Genomic DNA, 19,194 nt, shown 5'->3' on the forward strand with positions numbered 1-19,194 from the left:
CAAAAACATAGTGCCAGAAAACATACAAAGATTATTCACTCGGAAAGAGGGAAATTATAACTTGAGGGGCTGTGGTGAATTCAAAATCCCAAAGGTGAGAACCACCAGGAGAAGTATGTGTGTGTCTGTGTGTGGAGTCAGACTTTGGAATAATTTGCAAAATGAAATCAAACAATGTCCAAATATCCATGTGTTCAAATTTAAATACAAAAAAGCATTACTGGCGAAATACAGAGATGAAGAAAATGGGATATGAGGGAGACTGGAAATACTGCACTTCAAACCATGGCTAACTTGTTGTTATTGTGCTATTATCACATCAGAACTGTTATAAATATTGTGTTTATTTTTATTGATATTATCACTGGTGCCGCAGTGACATTATGCGCATTATGACGTTGAGGGATGGGTATTGCGAAGATTAGTGTATAAAATATGTGATTATTGTAACTTATAATTATTGATATCTGACCTATGTAATAAGTATATCCATGAGATTTTGTTGTATTGTACACAAGAGGGAGCTATCTATAAAATGTATTTAATAGGGAAGATAAAGGGGTAGGAAAAATAAGCATCTGCTTCTGACTACCCCTTTTCGAACATTTTGTGGGACATTATTTCGTTGTTGACTCATTGTTTTTGTCCTGTTTTTATTTTTATGTTCGAAATAAAATTTTCATTCATTCATTCATTCAATAATATCAAAACAGGGAGAGCATAAAACCACCTAAGATCTGGCCGTCTGTCTAAACCACAGTTCGGAAAGTTGTGGCTTGCGAGCCACAGATGTCGTTTTTCATGAGAACCTATGACTAGGAGATAAAACGGACCTTTAGCTCTTACTTAAATTTTGTCACCTATGAAGGCGTTTGTCACTCATGAGAAACCGAGACAGTCCCGGCTGCTTAATGGGTTCAGTTCAGTATATATACGACGCAATTTACACTACAGATTACCGTCCAGGTGTCACACCGACGGACCCCTTTTTTGCCGTAATTCGCTAATTAGGCCTTCGTACGGAAAGCTCATTAAACAATTTATGACGAAAAGCCACATCACAAACTTTAAACATCCAAAAGCTCTAGCAAAACGCCTAGAACAATTTCATTGAGTGAGTGGTAGGAATGGGCAGAGCTATACATACGCCCTTTTTCTTCTCCTCGCCCAGCGATGTCATCACTGAGGGTAAGTAAGTTTTTGTACGTACGTTGGCCGATAATTTTTATACGTACCGTATTTTCCGCACTATAAGGCGCACATAAAATCTGATTTTAAAAAAAAAAAAAGATGACTATGCGCCTTATAATCCGGTGCGCCTCATGTATGGATCATTATTAAATTTGCAAGGTCTAGCAACTAAGAGAAGCAGCCACCGACTCTATTTTCCGCGTAGAAGAAGTGCGCTGTGCATACTGGGAAATATTAAACAACGATTCGCTTTTATTTGTGCGTTTGTATAAAGACCCTGAAATGGCTCCTATTAAGAGACACGCTTACAACGCAGAGTTTGAACTCAAGGCGATCAGTCACGCAGTAGAACACGGAAATAGAGCAGCAGCGAGTGGAGGAAGCATGAGGATAAGCTGCGCCAAGTAAGGAAGACTAAACAAAGTTTCCGTGGCAATAAAAGCGAGATGGCCACAGTTAGAGGACACACTTGAACAGTGGGTTGTTGAACAAAGAGCAGCAAGTAGAAGTGTCAGTACAATCACTATTCGAATGAAGGCAACAGCGCTGGCACGGGAACTTAACATTAGAGAATTCAGAGGTGGTCCTACTTGGTGTGTGTTTACGTTTTACATTTTACAGTTATTATGTTATTGCTTTATTGTTATTGTTTTGCACTTGTTGTTTTTGCATATTACGAGTGTCACTATATTGCGAATGCACTAACGTTTAATGTACCATAACAGTATCAGATGTTTTTTTAGCGTGTTGACTAAATGGAGGAAAAGTAAAATGTTATGCCTTGCTGTTGTTCAAAGATGTTAAAGATGTGTCACCAAAATGCTTTACCTCAGAGAAAATAATAAAACAGCTGTTTATTCATTTTGGGAGTGAATGAAGATTGTGGAAAGCTTATTTGTTATCTATTAATAAAGTTTGACAGACCTATCTGACTGTTTTGTTGACATTCCCTTTAGCGCGGCACCATCTAACGGTTGAATAACGTAACTACATCCTCTACTGTAGCCATGTCAAGTTAAGTCACATTTATTTATGACGCCCTTAATCACAAAAATGTCTCGAAGGACTGCACAGGATTACAATTAAAAAATTGCACAATTACCTGATCTTAAACCAGCATGCACTCATAGCGCCTTTTAATGGTGTGCGCCTTATAGTGCGGAAAATACGGTAAATGCAAGAAATGAGACTGTATCAAACTGAGCGACGGATGCTATTTTCGCCGGCACACGTGTGATCCTGAGCTCTGGCTTGACTTGAGAATCTTAAGCCGCAATCTGAGCAGGAAAAGGGTTTCTCATCAGAATGGATTTTTGTGTGTCTTTTTAAGTGTTCTTTCTTTCTGAAACTTTCGCCACAGATTGAGCAGGAAAAAGGCTTCTCTGCAGTGTGGGTTCTTGTGTGTCTTTTCAAACTTCCTTTGTGCCTGAAAGTCTGACCACAAATTGAGCAGGAAAAAGGCTTCTCGCCAGTGTGGGTTCTTGTGTGGTTTTCTAGGACATGCTTTCGGCTGAATCTTTGACCGCAAATTGAGCAGGAAAAGGGCTTCTCATTAGTATGGATTCTTGTGTGTCTTTTTAAGTTTTCTTTCTGGCTGAATTTTTCATCACAAATTGAACAGGAAAAAGGCTTCTCACCAGTGTGGGTTCTTGTGTGTGAGTTTAGGTTTGCCTTCTGTCTGAAATGTTCACCACAGATTGAGCAGGAAAAAGGCTTCTCACCAGTGTGGATTCTGGTGTGGTCTTTTAAGACATGCTTTCGGCTGAACTTTTGACCGCAAACTGAGCAGGAAAAAGGCTTCTCACCAGTGTGGGTTCTTGTGTGTGAGTTTAGGTTTGCCTTCTGTCTGAAATTTTCACCACAGATTGAGCAGGAAAAAGCCTTCTCTGCAGTGTGGACTACTGTGTGGATTTTTAAGGTCCCTTTGTGCATGAATTTCTGACCACAAATTGAGCAGGAAAAAGGCTTCTCTGCAGTGTGGACTCCTGTGTGGATTTTCAAAGTCCCTTTGTGCCTGAATTTCTGACCACAAATTGAGCAGAAAAAAGGCTTCTCTGCCGTGTGGACTCCTGTGTGGATTTTTAAGGTCCATTCGTGCCTGAATTTCTGACCACAAGTTGAGCATGAAAAGGGCTTCTCATTAGTATGGATTCTTGTGTGTCTTTTTAAGTGTTCTCTCTGGATGAATTTTTCATCACAAATAGAACAGGAAAAAGGTTTCTCACTACTGTGGATTCTTGTGTGTGAGTTTAGGTTTGCCTTCTGTCTGAAATTCTTACCACAGATTGAGCAGGCAAAAGGTTTCTCGCCCGTGTGTGTTCTTGAGTGTGAGTTTAGGTTTGCCTTGTGTCTGAAATTTTCACCACAGATTGAGCAAGAAAAAGGCTTCTCGCCAGTGTGGATTCTGGTGTGGTCTTCTAAGACATGCTTTCGGCTGAATTTTTGACCGCAAACTGAGCAGGGAAAAGGCTTCTCACCGGTGTGGATTCTTGTGTGTCTTTTTAAGCTTTCTTTATGGCGGAATTTTTGGCTGCAAGTAGAGCAGGAAAAAGGCTTCTCCCCAGTGTGGGTTCTTGTGTGAGATGTTAGGTTTGCCTTCTTTCTGAAATTTTCACCACATATTGGGCAGGAAAAAGGTTTCTCACCAGTGTGGGTTGTAGCATGGTTTTTCAAACTTGCTTTCCGGCTGAATTTTTGACTGCAAACTGAGCATGAAAAAGGCTTTTCACCAGTGTGAACTACCATATGCAACTTCAAGCGATACTTGAATTGAAATGTTTTCCCACACTGAGAACATGTTTTGTCACCTTCTGACGGTTTGTCGCCTTTAGTGTCTGCAGAGTCGGACGGGTCCTCATCATCAGTTTTCACGTGATAACGGGAGTTGATGCTTGTAGGCTCCTGCCAGTTTTCTTCATGTTTTACCTGACTCCCAGGAGTTAAAATGGTCTCAGTGACAAGCAACTCTGTGAAAAGTCCTTCCTCTTTGACACAAACAGGCTCCACATCCTCCTCCTCCTTTTTAATGTCAGGAAACTCTGGTTCCTGCCGGACAGGAGAAAGGACTTCTTCACTGACATCTGTGGGACACAAGACACCATCCAAAATCTATGACATAATACCATAACAGATAAATGACAAAATGTATAAATATATACACTGCATTTATATAATAATTCTAATAGTAATCAAAGCGGCGCTGCCACGAGCGGCTGCCTTTTCCAGCAGCTGCCCAACTGTTTTAGTGTCTGCTCCTATCTTCGGTGTTTTTTCTTCCCGTTTTGACAACCACACTATGGATTACTTCTATCCTATGGACATGGGTTTTAACGCACAAGAAATGCGTGTATTTCAACTCCTTGCCCTGAGGAATTCTCGTGCCGGCGTGATGAAGGGGCCCATGGTGGAAGAAAAGCCGAAGCTAGCGAAGCGGCTAGCGGCGTTATAAGTCTTCGGTACCATCCGTAATCATGGTAAATGCGAACTCACGACCAAATAGGATCATCGAGTGCTTTTTGAAAACATCGAAGCGCACAGGGAGCGCAGTTGCTGTGTTTTGCGGAAACGTGGCTCACGTTTAGCATTCCGGACGCTAACGTGTAGCCACCCGGAGCCACCTGGAGAAATCCGGCTTCAACGTCGCTAAACAGAGACATGAAAGCCGGGGGGAATCGGAGAGGAGGCGGACTTGCTAACACGAGGTGGTGTATCCCTGGATTCTCACAAAGAAAAGATTTCCATCTGCCGCAGGAATGTCGAACTTTTGGACTGGCGTGACGTCATCCACTCCGCTACAAGCACCCTCGGGCATCATGTTAATCTGTTAATAAACAACGGGGTAGACTGCTGGAAGTGTGAATTTCCCTACGGGGATGAATAAAGTATATATCTATCTATCTATCTATCTCTAACCAAAGGAGACAGAAACAACACAGAACTTCAATTAAAATGTGTGTAACCAAAACATAAGTATCATTGGTCTCTACTGAATATTGGCATTTAGGAACAAATGCCTTTGAGGAGTGGCTGCAAGAAAAGAGTGGCGATGGGTATGAAAGGTATAAAGTGAAGAAAAGGTTGGTAAAAGCGGCAGTGGAAGCAGCGAAAAGGAAAGCAAATGATGAATGGTATCAAAAGATAGGAGCGAACTTTGAGGAAAGGAGAGAAGTGTTCTGGAAAGGTGAAAAGAGTAAGAAACAGTGAGCCGGGAAAGGAAGAGAAAGTAAAAGATAAAGATGGTAGATTGCTGGTTAGCGGTAGTGCAATCAGGACGAGATGGGCAGAGTATTTTGAGGAGTTGCTAAATGTGGAGGATGGGAGAGAAGTGAGAGTCGAGGCGATCGATGGTCTGGAGAGAATGCCCGTGTTGGGTGATTTAAATTTGAAGCCTGTGGAAACGTGGGAGGTGCAAGAGGCAGTGCAAGAAATAAAAGGGGGGAAGGCACCTGGGTTGGATGGTTGTAATGCTGAATGCATGAAAAAAGGTGGCACAGCTATGATTGACTGGTTAGTACGCTTGTTGAATGTATGCTTTTTAAGTGGTGTGGTACCTGTTGATTGGTGTAGTGCATGTGTGGTGCCATTGTATAAGGGTAAAGGTGATAAGTATGAATGTAGCAATTTGAGAGGTATCAGTTTGTTGTCCGTGCCGGGTAAGCTGTATGGAAGGGTCTTGATTAAGAGAGTGAGAGGAAGAACGAATGAGGTGGTGATGGAGGAGCAGAGTGGTTTCAGGAAAGGAAGAAGATGTGTGGATCAGGTGTTTGCAGTACGACAGGTGTGTGAGAAATATCTTGCAAAAGGTAAGGATGTTTATTTGCTTTCATGGACTTGGAAAAGGCGTATGACAGAGTTGATAGAGAGGCGTTGTGGCAAGTGATGGTAATGTATGGAGTGGGTGGAAAGTTGTTGGAAGCATTGAAGAGTTTTTATATGAACAGCAGAGCATGTGTAAGAGTAGGGAGTGAGACAAGTGAGTGGTTCCCTGTGTTGACTGGTGTGAGACAGGGGTGTGTGATGTCACCATGGCTGTTTAATGTGTACATGGATGGTGTGGTGAGAGAGGTGAATGCAAGAGTATTTGGCAGAGGTGAAGAGATGATGGATAACAGTGGAACAGTGTGGCAGGTAAGTCAGTTGTTGTTTGCAAATGACACAGCACTTGTGGCTGATTCTGAGGAGACAATGAGAAGGTTGGTAACGGAGTTTGGAAGAGTATGTCATGTGTGAATGTTGGGAAGAGTAAGGTGACGAAGTGTTTACGCCATGTCGTGGTCATGGCGTTGGAAATAAGGTTGACTGGACAGGTGTTGGAAGAAGTTGAAAGCTTTAGGTATTTGGGTTGTGATGTGGCTGCAGTTGGTGGAATGGATTGTAAGGTATTGCGCAGAGTGAATCAAGGAAGCAAGGTTTTGGTTGCTCTGAGGAGAGTGATGAGCAACAAGAGTATGGATGTTAAGAGGGGACTGTATGAGAGTGTAAATGTGCCGACTGTGTTGTATGGTGCAGAGACATGGAGCCTGAACGCAGATTTGAGAAGGAAATTAAATGTTTTTGAGATGAAGTGTCTGTTAGGAGTGACAAGATTGGATAGATTGAGAAATGAAATTGTGAGAGACAGAACTGGAGTAGTTGTGGAACTGAACAAGCGTGTGGATAAGAGAGTACTCGGTTGGTTTGGACACATGGAGAGGATGGATGAGGAGCGAATGTTGAAGAGGATCTACGGAGCAGAAGTCAATGGAAAGAGACCAAAAGGAAGGCTCGAATACATACTTTGTGCAGGTTCACCAGGCTCTGATTTCAATACTCACCGTAAATGTTTACATATCTACGTAGGGAATTGATTGGCTAACCAATGTGTCAATCCACGTTTAAATTGGTCACTATTGGCTTTTGTTTCCTTTTCCTTCAACAGACCTTCATAGGTTGTCATGGGCTGATATTACCGTAAAGAAAAGCATGCACTTGGCCAAGAGCGATGACAATCAAAAAGTCAGAGGCTCACAGAAGTAAAATAAAAATGTTATGGAAATTAAAGTGACCAACCTGCTCCGTTTAACACGAATCGTAGCTCCTTGCTAATGCTAACTTGGTTTAGCCGTCCATCTTTTCGCTCGTTCTCTCCCTGAAGCTCCTCTTTCAAATTTCCTTTCCATCTCTCGCACATTTTAGCCACCTTTGAACTTTTACAGAGTTAAATGCAGTTAGAAGGAATTAAATTGTACACACGACTGGAGCGAAACACGTCGAAGGCGCAGACAATGGCGGCAGTGATGGTTCTTCTCTTCTTCTTTGGTTGGCATCTATCTCTTTGGTGCTCTATCGCCCCCTAGCATCATACCATCTCACAGTTCCACTCTGCTGTGTTGTTGAAGAACGATAGTAGTTAATAAGCCGGCTCCCTTCGAAATACTCTCTCTCTTTCTCTCTCTCTGGCGCTCCAAACTGGTCAATGCGAGTGTCGTCTTCTCTATGTGTTTTTCTTCGTATAAACCATGTAAAACAGGGGTCAGGAACCTTTTTGACCCGAAGAGCCATAAAAGCAAAAAATGTTTGAAAAAGAAATTGAGAGACCCACATCATATATTTTCAGACAAAATTGAAAAAAATGTATGAAAATGATAATAATGCCCAATCCCGTGTCCCAAATCAATGTCAATATGCCATTTACAATTTGTCTTCTGCTGAGGCAATTTTTTTCCGTGAAATTTGTCCTTAATAACGGTTTCAAAACAATGTGCATGCAAAGTTCTTTTGTAAAAATGTCACAAATTACTGCAAACAATAAGCATATCGTCATATTCACTTTCGGTGTAGACTGCACTGAGCGAGAGAGAGAGAAGGATGTGCCTTGCACTGTGTGCAGGGATTCGCCCACCTGTGCTGCTCACCCAATCAAAGTCGTTTGCCAGCGTTTTTATTTGTCAGTTTAAATGGTTTCTTATCGAACTTCTGCATTAAGTTTCTTCTGCTTTATATGGACCAAAATCGGGATGAAATCGCTCGACTTTGGAACGCCACAGAGAGATTTGCAATAGTTACATTTTATTTCGGAGCCATACGTACTCATGAACAGAGCCATATATGGCTCCCGAGCCATAGGTTCCCTACCCCTGATGGAAAAGATTAAATGAGGCCAAAGTTCACCTCATATTGAAACAATAAAGGCTATGATAACATAGTAAATGAATAAATGAATGACAACTTTTATTTCGAACATTAAAATAAAAACAGGACAAAAACAATGAGTCAACAACAAAATAATGTTGGAAAAGGGGTAGATGCTTATTTTCCCTACCCCTTTATCTTCCCTATTAAATACATTTTACAAATTCTCCTTTCCTTTTGTGTTTAATGTAACAAAATATCATGGATATACTTATTACATAGGTCAGTTATCCATAATAGTAATAATCACAATAATCACATATTTTATACACTAATCTTCGTAATACCCATCCCTCAACGTCATAATGCCCCTCGTTATCGAATTTCACTGCGGCACCAATGATAATAACAACAATAAGAATAAACATAATATTTATAATAACAGTTCTGATATATTAATAGCAACAATAACAAGAAGTTAACCATCGTTTTAAACGCTGTATTTTCAATCTCCCTCATATCCCATTTTCTTCATCTCTGTATTTCGCCATTAATGCTATTTGGTATTTAAATTTGAACACATGGATAGTTGGATATTGTTTGATCTCATCTTGTAAATTATTCCAAGGTTCTACTCCACACACAGGCACACACATACTCTTCCTGGTTGTTCTCACCTTTGGGATTTTGAATTTACGACAGCCCCTTAAATGATAATTTCCCTCTTTCCGATTAAATCAATTTTGTATGTTTTCTGGCGCTATGTTTTTGTTGACCTTAAATAGCAGTTGTGAAGCGAAAATTTTTATTAAATCATCCAATTTTAATCATCTGGAATGCATGAATGAAATATTAGTATGATCTCGATATCCAACCTGTGTATGGTTCTTATTGCACGTTTTTGAAGGATAAAAAGGGGCTGTAGTGAACTTTTGTAATTATTTCCCCAGACTTCTGCACAATATATTAAATATGGCAGAACTAGAGAACAATATAATAAATACAATGCATCATAATTTAAAAGAGTAAAACAAACCAAAATGTTTTGGTGTCTTTAATCCATGTATTTAATCCGAAGAGTCCACTGGGGGCGAAAGGAGCCTGCCCGTTTTAGTGAGCCGAGCCGAAAAAGCCGCTTCTCTAAAAAGAGAAGAAATTCCCATCACTATTCAGGTGGCAAAGCCAAGTCAGAAGGGAAAAGTATTCTGAAATGCGTCCACTAGACGGCGCTCTCTACGATTGCTTGAAATTTGCTTATCAGTTATTAGAAAATGTCTTGTTCCAAACAATATTTACACCAAAAAGCGCTCCATGAAATACTCCCATTTTTTTTTCTTTATGGCTGCTATATTTTCAAGTCTTGAGTGTTTTATTTCTATTTTTTTTAATTGAGCATTTCATCATTCAGAAGAAAACGGGCATGAAACGGCCAAACAACAATACAGAGTCATCAAGTTTAAAGGAACAGAAAGTGCGGAAGAAATATGGAGAAAAGGAAAGTATATGAATAGGGGAGATTCTTAAGTATATTGTATATACTGTATTTTCCGCACTATAGGGCGCACCGGGTTATAGGGCGCACCCCGAAAAAAATCGTTTTTGGTCCTATTTTTGACATACATAAGACGCACCGGATTATAAGGCGCTACAATGGGAACGTGGACAAAACAGTCAGATGGTTCAGTCCAACTTCTTACCCCCTTAACATTCCCAAAGCTTGCAAAGAAGCAAATACGTGTCGCAGACACGTGCGGATGCGGTGTCCGTACCATGTCACTCAAATGCATCGTTCCATCATTCGGAAGGTTAGTCTTGGGATTCAAGAAATGCCAACCATTCCTTAAGTTCTATTTTCTTTTTCGCTCGCAACTTTACTGTGCATATGACAAAAAACACTTGGAATTGAGTTTAATTTAAATATAGACACTCCATTCCATCAATTATCTGCACCGCTTATCACAGAAACATCGAGTTCAGTCTAAAACAAGATACAGGGATAATATATAGCCGGAGTAGCTCACCGAAGTCGTTGTGTTCATAATAATGTGCAGCCAATGTCCTCTTATATCCGTGAGTGTAGTAAATCTAGGAGAATAAAATATTTACAAATACAGTATAGAAAAAATGCTTTCTGTATGCCGTCAACCACGTGCTATACGCATTCATCTTTTTCGGCCAATTGCAGGCTTTGTTTTGCTGTTTAAGCCAATGCCAGCCTGTAAATGATAAAAAGGATCCGCCCCTTGACCTTCAAATAACTTTGCCAATAGTGATCGATTCAACTGATGATTGACACATCTTTTTTGGCCAATTGCAGGCTTTGTTTCACCGATTAAGCCAATGCCAGCCTGTAGATGATAAAAAGGATCCGCCCCTTGACCTCCGAATAACTTTAGCCAATAGTGATCGATTCAAATGATGATTGACACATTGGTTAGCCAATGAAACGCCGGTAAATAAATCCCAGCATACACCGCGGACTACTTGGCGTTCGGGGGAAAATCGAGTCGGCGGCTGCAAGTTAGTTGGAAGACTGCGACTTAATGTTGATCCATATATAAGGCGCACTGTATTATAAGGCGCATGGTCAGCTTTTGAAAAAAATAAAGGCTTTTAGGTGCGCCTTATAGTGCGGAAAATACGGTATTTGGGAAATTGTGAGTGTTCATCAAATTTAACAGATTACACGGAAAACATATTCACCGACAGAAATCTGAAAAAAGTTCAAACATCTTTGATATTTTTTGGTGGATGATCTTCTACTGGCTTCATCACTCTTGCTGCTGCTGCTGGACCTTAGGGCTGCTTTTGACACTGTGGACCATCATATCTTACTAGAACGGTTGGAAAAATGGATTGGTCTCTCAGGACAAAGGCACACAAAGGCAGACTGGGGAAAGGCCAGAAGGAGCAGGACCGGCGAGACGAGAGCGAGTAAATTATCCGTTCCTCCCGCGCTTCTTCTCCAGCTGCAGTTGTTAAAAAAAACAAAAGTCTTTGCCTGAATTTCCTTCTAGATGTAGCTAATTTTCGTACCTCTCCCACACATCAGTGGTCTCGTTAGACCCAACAGTGATGCAAGATAATAACATTCACATTAAAACTCATGTCGCTTAAATTACAGGTTAAAAAAAGTGTATTCATTGTGGGCAAATTCAATCACATTCAGATTTTAAATAACTCTTGGAAAATGTCATCTTAATTATGTCAACTCAACAAATAGAAACACGTCTTCATGCATCCACAATTAGAAATGTATCATTGATAAAAACACAGAAAACATTGTTTACAAAAAGATTAGACGTGGCACTCCAGGAGAGACGCGTAATAAAAACTTACAAGAGAAAAATAAGATGAATAAAATGTCAGGATAAAAAGGCAAACATAAAAACAAAATAAATTTAAGAACAACTTTAGAGGAGAAATCCACAGTTGAAATTAATAAATGCATTTTAGTTAAGATAAAAGAGTATTTCAATGTACAGCGCCTAAATGTGAGACAAAATCGTGAAGTGGAACCAAATGAGTTCCCCATTTTGTGTTATATTTACTACGGAAACAAGTGAAAAGTAAGCGTTTCGAAAATATTGTCCCTCGGTTCTCTCAGTTTAGCCAACAAACACGAGAAGTTCCCTGATGACTTCTGAATGATCCAATGTCCACCTAAATGACTAAAAGGACTAACAAAGTGAACCTGTGTGTCATTATGCATGTCAGTTTTAATGCATTTGCTCTGTGATGGGCTCAGAGGTTGGTGAAAGGAGACACTGGAGAACAGACAACATTATGAAGACCAAAGGTCCAGGATAAAATTGTGGAAAAGCAGGAACTGGATATGGAAAGATTTTGCAACATTTACACATCTCCCGGAGCACTCTGCGAGCAATAATATCAAAATGGGGAGAGCATAAAACCACCTAAGATCTGGCCGTCCGTCCAAACCAGGGTTTGGGAACTTGTGGCTTGCGAGCCACAGATATCGTTTTTAATGAGAACCTATGGCTAGGAGATAAAACGGACCTTTAGCTATTACTTAAAATATTGTCACCTATGAAGGTGTTTGTCACTCGTGAGAAACCGAGACAGTCTCGGCTGCTTAATGGGTTCAGTCCAGTATATATAGGACGCAATTTCAACTACAGATTACCGTCCAAGTGTCACACCGACGGACCCGGTTTTGGCTGTCAATCACTAATTAGGACTTCGTACGGAAAGCTCATTAAACAATCTATGACGAAAAGCCACATCACAAACTTTAAACATCCAAAAGCTCTAGCAAAACACCTAGAACAATTTAATTGAGTGAGTGGTAGGAATGGGCAGAGCTATACATACGCCCTTTTTCTTCTCCTCGCCCAGCGATGTCTGCACTGAGGGTAAGTAAGTTTTTGTACTTTCATTGGCCGATTACTTTTATATGCAAATGCAAGAAATTAAACCGTATCAAACAGATTGACGGATGCTATTTTCCCCCGCACACGTGTGATCCTGAGCTCTGGCTTGACTTGAAAATCTTAAGCCACAATCTGAGCAGGAAAAGGGTTTCTCATCAGTATGAATTCTTGTGTGTCTTCTTAAGCTTTCTTTACGGCTGAATTTTTCATCACATATTGAACAAGAAAAAGGCTTCTCACCAGTGTGGATTCTTGTGTGTGAGTTTAGGTTTGCCATCTTTCTGAAATTTTCACCACATATTGAGCAGGAGAAAGGCTTCTCACCAGTGTGGGTTCGTGTGTGTGAGTTTAGGTTTGCCTTATGTCTGAAATGTTCACCACAGATTGAGCAGGAAAAAGGCTTCTCCCCAGTGTGGATTGTTGAGTGTATTTTCAAGTTTCCTTTCATGCTGAAGTTTTGACCGCAAACTTTGCAGGAAAAAGGCTTTTCGCCAGTGTGGGTTCTTGTGTGTCTTTTTAGGCCTGCTTTGTAGCTGAATTTTTTACTGCAAACTGAGCAGGAAAAAGGCTTCTCATCACTGTGGGTTCTTGTGTGTGAGTTTAGGTTTGCCTTCTGTCTGAAATGTTCACCACAGATTGAGCAGACAAAAGGCTTCTCCCCAGTATGGATTGTTGAGTGTTTTTTCAAGTTTCCTTGAATGCTGAATTTTTGACCACAAACTGAGCAGGAAAAAGACTTCTCACCAGTGTGGGTTCTTGTGTGTCTTTTTAAGTATGCCTTCAGGCTGAATTTCTGACCGCAAACTGAGCAGGAAAAAGGCTTCTCGCCAGAGTGGATTTTTATGTGATTTTTTAAGATTGATTTATGGCTGAATTGTTTACCACAAAATGAGCAGGAAAAGGGCTTTTCACCAGTGTGGATTGTTGTGTGTTTTTTTAAGCTTACTTTACGGCTGAACCTTTGACCGCAAACTGAGCACGCAAAAGGTTTCTCAGCTGTGTGGACTCTTGTGTGGTCTTTTAAGGCATACTTAACGCTGAATCTTTGACCGCACACTGAGCAGGAAAAAGGCTTCTCACCAGTGTGTGTTGTAGCATGGTATTTCAAACCTGCTTTGTAGCTGAATTTTTTACCGCAAACAGAGCAGGAAAATGGCTTCTCACCAGTATGGGTTATTGTGTGTGAGTTCAGGTTTGCCTTCTGTCTGAAATGTTCACCACAGATTGAGCAGGAAAAGGGCTTCTCACCCGTGTGGATTGTTGAGTGTTTTTTCAAGTTTCCTTGAATGCTGAATCTTTGACCGCACACTGAGCAGGAAAAAGGCTTCTCCCCTGTGTGGATTCTCATATGCAACTTCAAACGATATTTGAACTGAAACGTTTCCCCACACTGAGAACACTTGTTATCAGCTTCTGACTGTTTGTCGCCATCAGTGTCTGCAGAGTCGGACGTCTCCTCATCATCAGTTTTTACGTGTTGATAGGAGCTGCTGCTTGGAGGCTCCTGCCAGTTTTCTTCATGTTTTACCTGACTCCCAGGAGTTAAAGAGGTCTCAGTCACCAGCAACTCTGTGGAAAGTCCCTCCTCTTTAACACAAAAAGGCTCCACATCCTCCTCCTCTTCCTTTTTAATGCTAAGAAACTGCCGGACAGGAGGCAAGAATTCTTCACTGACATCTGTGGGACACAAGACACACATAAGTTTTGTATCATCCAAAATATATGACATAATACTGAAACAGATAAATGACAAACTGTATAAATATATAAAATAGACTGCATTTATAAAGTATCTATCCATCTATCCATCTAACCAATGGAGACAGAAACGACACAGAACATAAATTTAAATGTGTATAACAAAAACATAAATATCATTGGTCTCTGCATTTTTTAGCGACCGCCAGGGGGCGCCAATGCACTAAAGGGTAAGAGTGAGACACGTCAAATGTAGATAGATAGATAGATAGATAGATAGATACTTTGTTCATCCCCGAAGGGAAATTCACATTTCCAGCAGCATCCCTGAGCTGAGAACAATCGAGAACAATCGAAAATAACACGGGAGCTGCTGGAGTGGCTGCCATTCGTGACGGCGCCGGAAGAAAAGATTCAATTTGAATCATGTATGTGTCAAGGAAGACGCAACTTGAATGTAACTTTGTATTTTGTGCGTGAAAAAAACTAGCATGAACAGACCTTAATCATGGGAAGGGTGTCAATCGAAGGGGGAAGGCTGACGGCCATATTGAGAATCATTTTAAGAGTTTGTTGACTTGTAAACGTAAATAATGTGGCGGAACAGACGAATTACAACAAGCAGCGAAGCAGAAATATTTCATGCGAATCATTTTGAATCTGTAAGCATGATATGATCGTGTGGCTTGGAATAAATATATTACACGTTGGATTCTATGAATTGCCCGAATGAAACGAAGCCATTTTCACAAAATTCAAAGAAGGTGAAGACGGCCAGGGGACGTAATGGTGAGTTACGCAGGGTTTATAGTTTTCGGGTATCTCGTTTTGGACTGATGTTTCTCTGGGGAGTGTATTTAGAAATGGTCATCATATTTTGAATCTCAAGAGTTTAAGCTTTCCACTAAAATGGCGTATTTTAGTGACCGGTGACATCGTACAGACACATATTTGTTTATAAAAGGTCCTGCCGCCCATCGGCGGAATGTCAAGGGGTTAGTTAGGGTACCTTATATTATTAAAACTAATTTTGTGTGCACTCTTTCTTTGTAAATATCTTAAATATTTCAATGTGGGTTGTACAAAATGATCTTACCTTTAATAACGTACTGGAAGCGCCTTATAATCAAATGCGCTCTATAGTCTGAATTTTACAGTATGTAAAATGAATCCATATAAGGATCATTTTCCTGCTTAGCTTCCCTTTTTTAAAACTTTCCCTTTTGTCCTCCATGCAATATTATAAGTCTAAGGGAGCTGGAGGAGAGGAAGACCGGAAAAGAACTGGGCAGACATTAAGGAATGGACTGGTGCCGACGTTGCCACGACCCAAGAACAAGCCAGGGACCGTCACCAGTGGAGAAGGCAATCCAAAGTGTTTTCATTGGTTCCCCAACAACTCATGCGGTTTAGGGATCCATGAACCTCCATATTGCACTCTTTGATGAACCGCTGAAGTTGAAGTATATTTGAGGTCCTGTGGAAAGCTTTTGTCGACATCTGTGGCAAGCAATTCAATCTTTTCAATGCACGATGGAAGAATAAAAGATGTTCTCATTTGTTCTTAGATCCAACTGCAATTTTAAACAAACATTGTTGTGTATTTTATTGCTGAACTGTTTACTTTTGTTGGGAATCAAATATTGGAAGTACAGTAGCATCTGTCTACTAGACCAGTTGTCTCCGATTGTGAGAGTTGGATTTCATTTATTAAACTCGCTTGTTTAATGCTGATTGTTGTTTTATACTGTTTCCCTTTTATTGGTATTGCACTTCTAGGGAGATGCAATACATATTACAACATTGTATAACACGACAAACGGTCTGTTCTTTACTAAACTGGCTCGAATACTGCTCAGAAAATTTCTAATTCTTTGCCGTACACTAACTTCTTTTTTTAAATAACAGAAATAGTTACTTTCCCCAATAATGAGTTACTTTTACCGTAGCGTAATTCTGTTACTTTACCCTCGCACTGAGTTGTTTGACATTTGTAAATAATACAAACTTAAACTGTATTTTATACATTATTCCAGAAGGTTGCAGTTTTATTTGTAAAAATGCATGAAGTGTGTTATTGCACTCTTTTTTTTTTTGCCCAGATGAGAAATACGCAGTGATATGCACCTTCCATCTTGATGTTTTTGGGAATCCTCAAAATAAGACTCAGATTTCTTTGTTGCATTTCTTCAACCCCTTACCCTTACTGTAAAATTTGCCCAAGATGCCAATCCAAGAGAAAAAGTAAATGAAAGGCTGTTCTTGAACCGTTTTAAGAAGATGGACAATTTTATTCTCTTTTGAAAGATAAGACTCTGATGTTTTGTCCCCGACGAAAATAATCACTGCAAGTGCTCCTGACATCGGGTCATCCTATTTGGGTCACAAAGGAATAGAAGGTTTTTATCCTCACCGAATATGTTTCTGCAATGTTTGTCTGCAGAAGTGTACCAAATGAATATTAGCTGGAAAACAGGTGGGACAATAGCTCAAAGCTTTACCCATCACACCTAGTCAAATTTAACCACAACACGAAAAACTAAACATTGTATTTTGGTAGGGAAAGCCCAGCAGCGACTCCATTTCCTGAGAGTGCTCAGGAAAAATCATCTGAAACAGCAGCTGCTGGTGTCCTTTTACAAAGCCACAGTGGAGAGCATTCTAACATACTGCATTACGGTGTGGCATGCTGGGTGCACGGCAGCAGACAGGAAAACGCTCCAGAGGGTCATCAACACAGCCCAGAGACTCGTTGGTTGCTCTCTATCCAGCCTGGAGGACATTGCCTATTGCCTGCTCTCGCTACCTCAGCAAAGCAGAAAACATCATCAAGGACTTTTCTCACCCCGGCCACCACCTCTTTGACCTGCTGCCTTGCGGCAGGCGCTACAGGTCACACAAAAACAACCAGACTCAGAGACAGTTTCTTCCCCAGAGCCATTACCACCCTGAACACACACCACACAAAAACCTGAAAAACTCTCGCAAACACACTACCTCATACAGATGTCAAATTGTATTCATGCCTATGCTCACTTTGCACAATGTTGACTATTTTTGTACTAAAGCATATTGCACTAATACCATCCCAAAACTGTAAGTAACATCCTACATGCCCACATTTCTTGTGTAAATATTGCGTAAATTATAACATTTATCCGCTTTGTTCCTTTATATTGTGTAAATTATAACCTTATCTTCTTTGTTTTCTTTTACCCTCACTGTTAAATGCGATCCTGGAGTGCCACGTCCAATTTCGTTGTCACAATATGTTCAACCCATTTGGAAACAATGACAATAAAGGTATATTCTACTCTATTCTATTCTATTCTACACATTTTCCTAATGGTAGGTCTAGGCGTTTCCAAAGGTGACCATTTGGAAACGACAAATTGACAGCCCTTATATCATTATTTTACTCTGGGCCAATTTATAGACATTGTGAAAGAAGTTTTAAATGTTAGTCCTCTCTTTCGAGAAGGAAATCCATGATTGTACAGACTTGCCGGTAATAATGATGCGTACAAATTGAATCAAGATTGGCTTTGCGTTCATTTTCGGCAATGATTTCAATACTCACCGGAAATGTTTACATATCTACGTTGGAAATTGATTGGCCAACCAATGTGTCAATCACATTGTAATCGGTCACAATTGGCTAAAGATTTTTTGGACCCGAATTGGTCATGACGTTATTTTTCCTTCATAGGTTGTCAAGCGCTGATATTACCGTAAAGAAAAGCTTGCACTTGACCAAGAACGATGACAATTCAAAGGTCAGAGACTCACAGAAGTAAAATAAAAATGTTATGAAAATTAAAGTGACCAACCTGCTCCGTTCAACACGAATCGTAGCTCCTTGCTAATGCTAACTTGGTTTAGCCGTCCATCTTCTCGCTCGTTCTCTTCCTGAAGCTCCTCTTTCAAATTTCCTTTCCATTCCTCGCACATTTTAGCCACCTTTGAACCTTTACGGAGTTAAATGCAGTTAAACGGAGTTTAATTGTGCACAAAAATTGAGCGAAACACCACGAAGCCGCAGACAATGGCGGCAGTGATGGTTCTTTTCTTCTTCTTTGGTTAGCATCCATCTCTTTGGTGCTGTATCGCCCCCTAGCATCATACCATCTCACAGTTCCACGCTGCTGTGTTGTCGGAGAACGAAGCGGCTTAATGAGTCGACTCCCCTCGAAATGCTTCGGGTTACGACATGTAAAAAGAGGAAGCGCACACGCCTACACTTATTTGAATTCCAAGATTTCGATTCGAAATTCGACACATATTTGCTTGTTTAATCTAGTTGAGCCTCACAAGAACTCAGACTGGTGAAAAACCTTTTGTACGCTCGGTCTGTGGTCAGAAATTAGCATGAAAAATCACATAAACAACAAGAACCCACATCTGTGAGAAACATTTTGACTGATCAGTTTGTGGTCAAAAATTCTGCTACAAAGGAAGTCTGAAAACCCACACAAGTGAGAAACCTTTTGCCTGCTCGGTTTGTGATGATAAACTTTCTCATAAAACACATGGAGAGACACACAAGAACCCACACTGGTGATAAACATTTCACCTTCACAATTAGTGGTAAAAAAATCAAAATTAAAGATCACATATATACCACACAAGAAACCACCCTGAGGAAAAACCTTTAAGTTGCCCAGTTTTGGTAAATAAATCACTAATACATCAAACATAAAAACGCACACAAAAACCCACTCCTGTGAGAAACCCTTTGTCTGCTCATTTTGAGGTGAAACATTTTACAAGACAGGCACATTGATTATCCACGCAAGAACCC

General features: G+C 40.4%; 2 protein-coding genes across 7 annotated transcripts in view; both read right to left on the reverse strand.

Moving 5' to 3' along the window:
• The window catches only part of LOC148377007 (uncharacterized), a 31,948-nt gene extending 13,497 nt beyond the window's left edge, over positions 1-18,451 (reverse strand). The window contains exons 1-3 of one of the 5 annotated variants that reach the window (XM_088351391.1): positions 18,224-18,451; positions 13,944-14,372; positions 9,318-9,441 (exon numbers count right to left, since the gene is read on the reverse strand). In XM_088351391.1, coding sequence (XP_088207517.1) covers positions 9,356-9,441; positions 13,944-14,372; positions 18,224-18,344 — 636 coding nt within the window. In that variant the 5' untranslated portion in view covers positions 18,345-18,451 and the 3' untranslated portion in view covers positions 9,318-9,355. Of the gene's footprint in view, positions 1-9,317; positions 14,373-18,223 lie in introns of those variants that run through there. The other 4 variants (XM_088351384.1, XM_088351376.1, XM_088351359.1 and 1 more) reach the window with 4 other exon arrangements.
• On the reverse strand, positions 1,280-7,465 carry LOC148377008 (uncharacterized). 2 transcript variants are annotated; one of them, XM_088351216.1, is made up of 3 exons: positions 7,240-7,465; positions 3,999-4,271; positions 1,280-3,896 (listed from the first exon to the last, which is right to left on the reverse strand). In XM_088351216.1, the coding sequence occupies exons 1-3, from the start codon at positions 7,358-7,360 to the stop codon at positions 2,386-2,388; spliced, it is 1,905 nt and encodes a 634-aa protein (XP_088207342.1). In that variant the 5' UTR covers positions 7,361-7,465; the 3' UTR covers positions 1,280-2,385. The 2 variants fall into 2 exon arrangements, with proteins under 2 accessions (XP_088207342.1, XP_088207334.1); XM_088351208.1 differs by having other exon boundaries at positions 1,280-4,271.
• Positions 18,452-19,194: the final 743 nt, after the last annotated feature.

Source organism: Urocampus carinirostris, chromosome 1 (assembly GCF_059441175.1).
Source record: "Urocampus carinirostris isolate Australia breed hairy pipefish chromosome 1, RoL_Ucar_1.0, whole genome shotgun sequence".
Lineage (NCBI taxonomy): Eukaryota > Metazoa > Chordata > Actinopteri > Syngnathiformes > Syngnathidae > Urocampus > Urocampus carinirostris.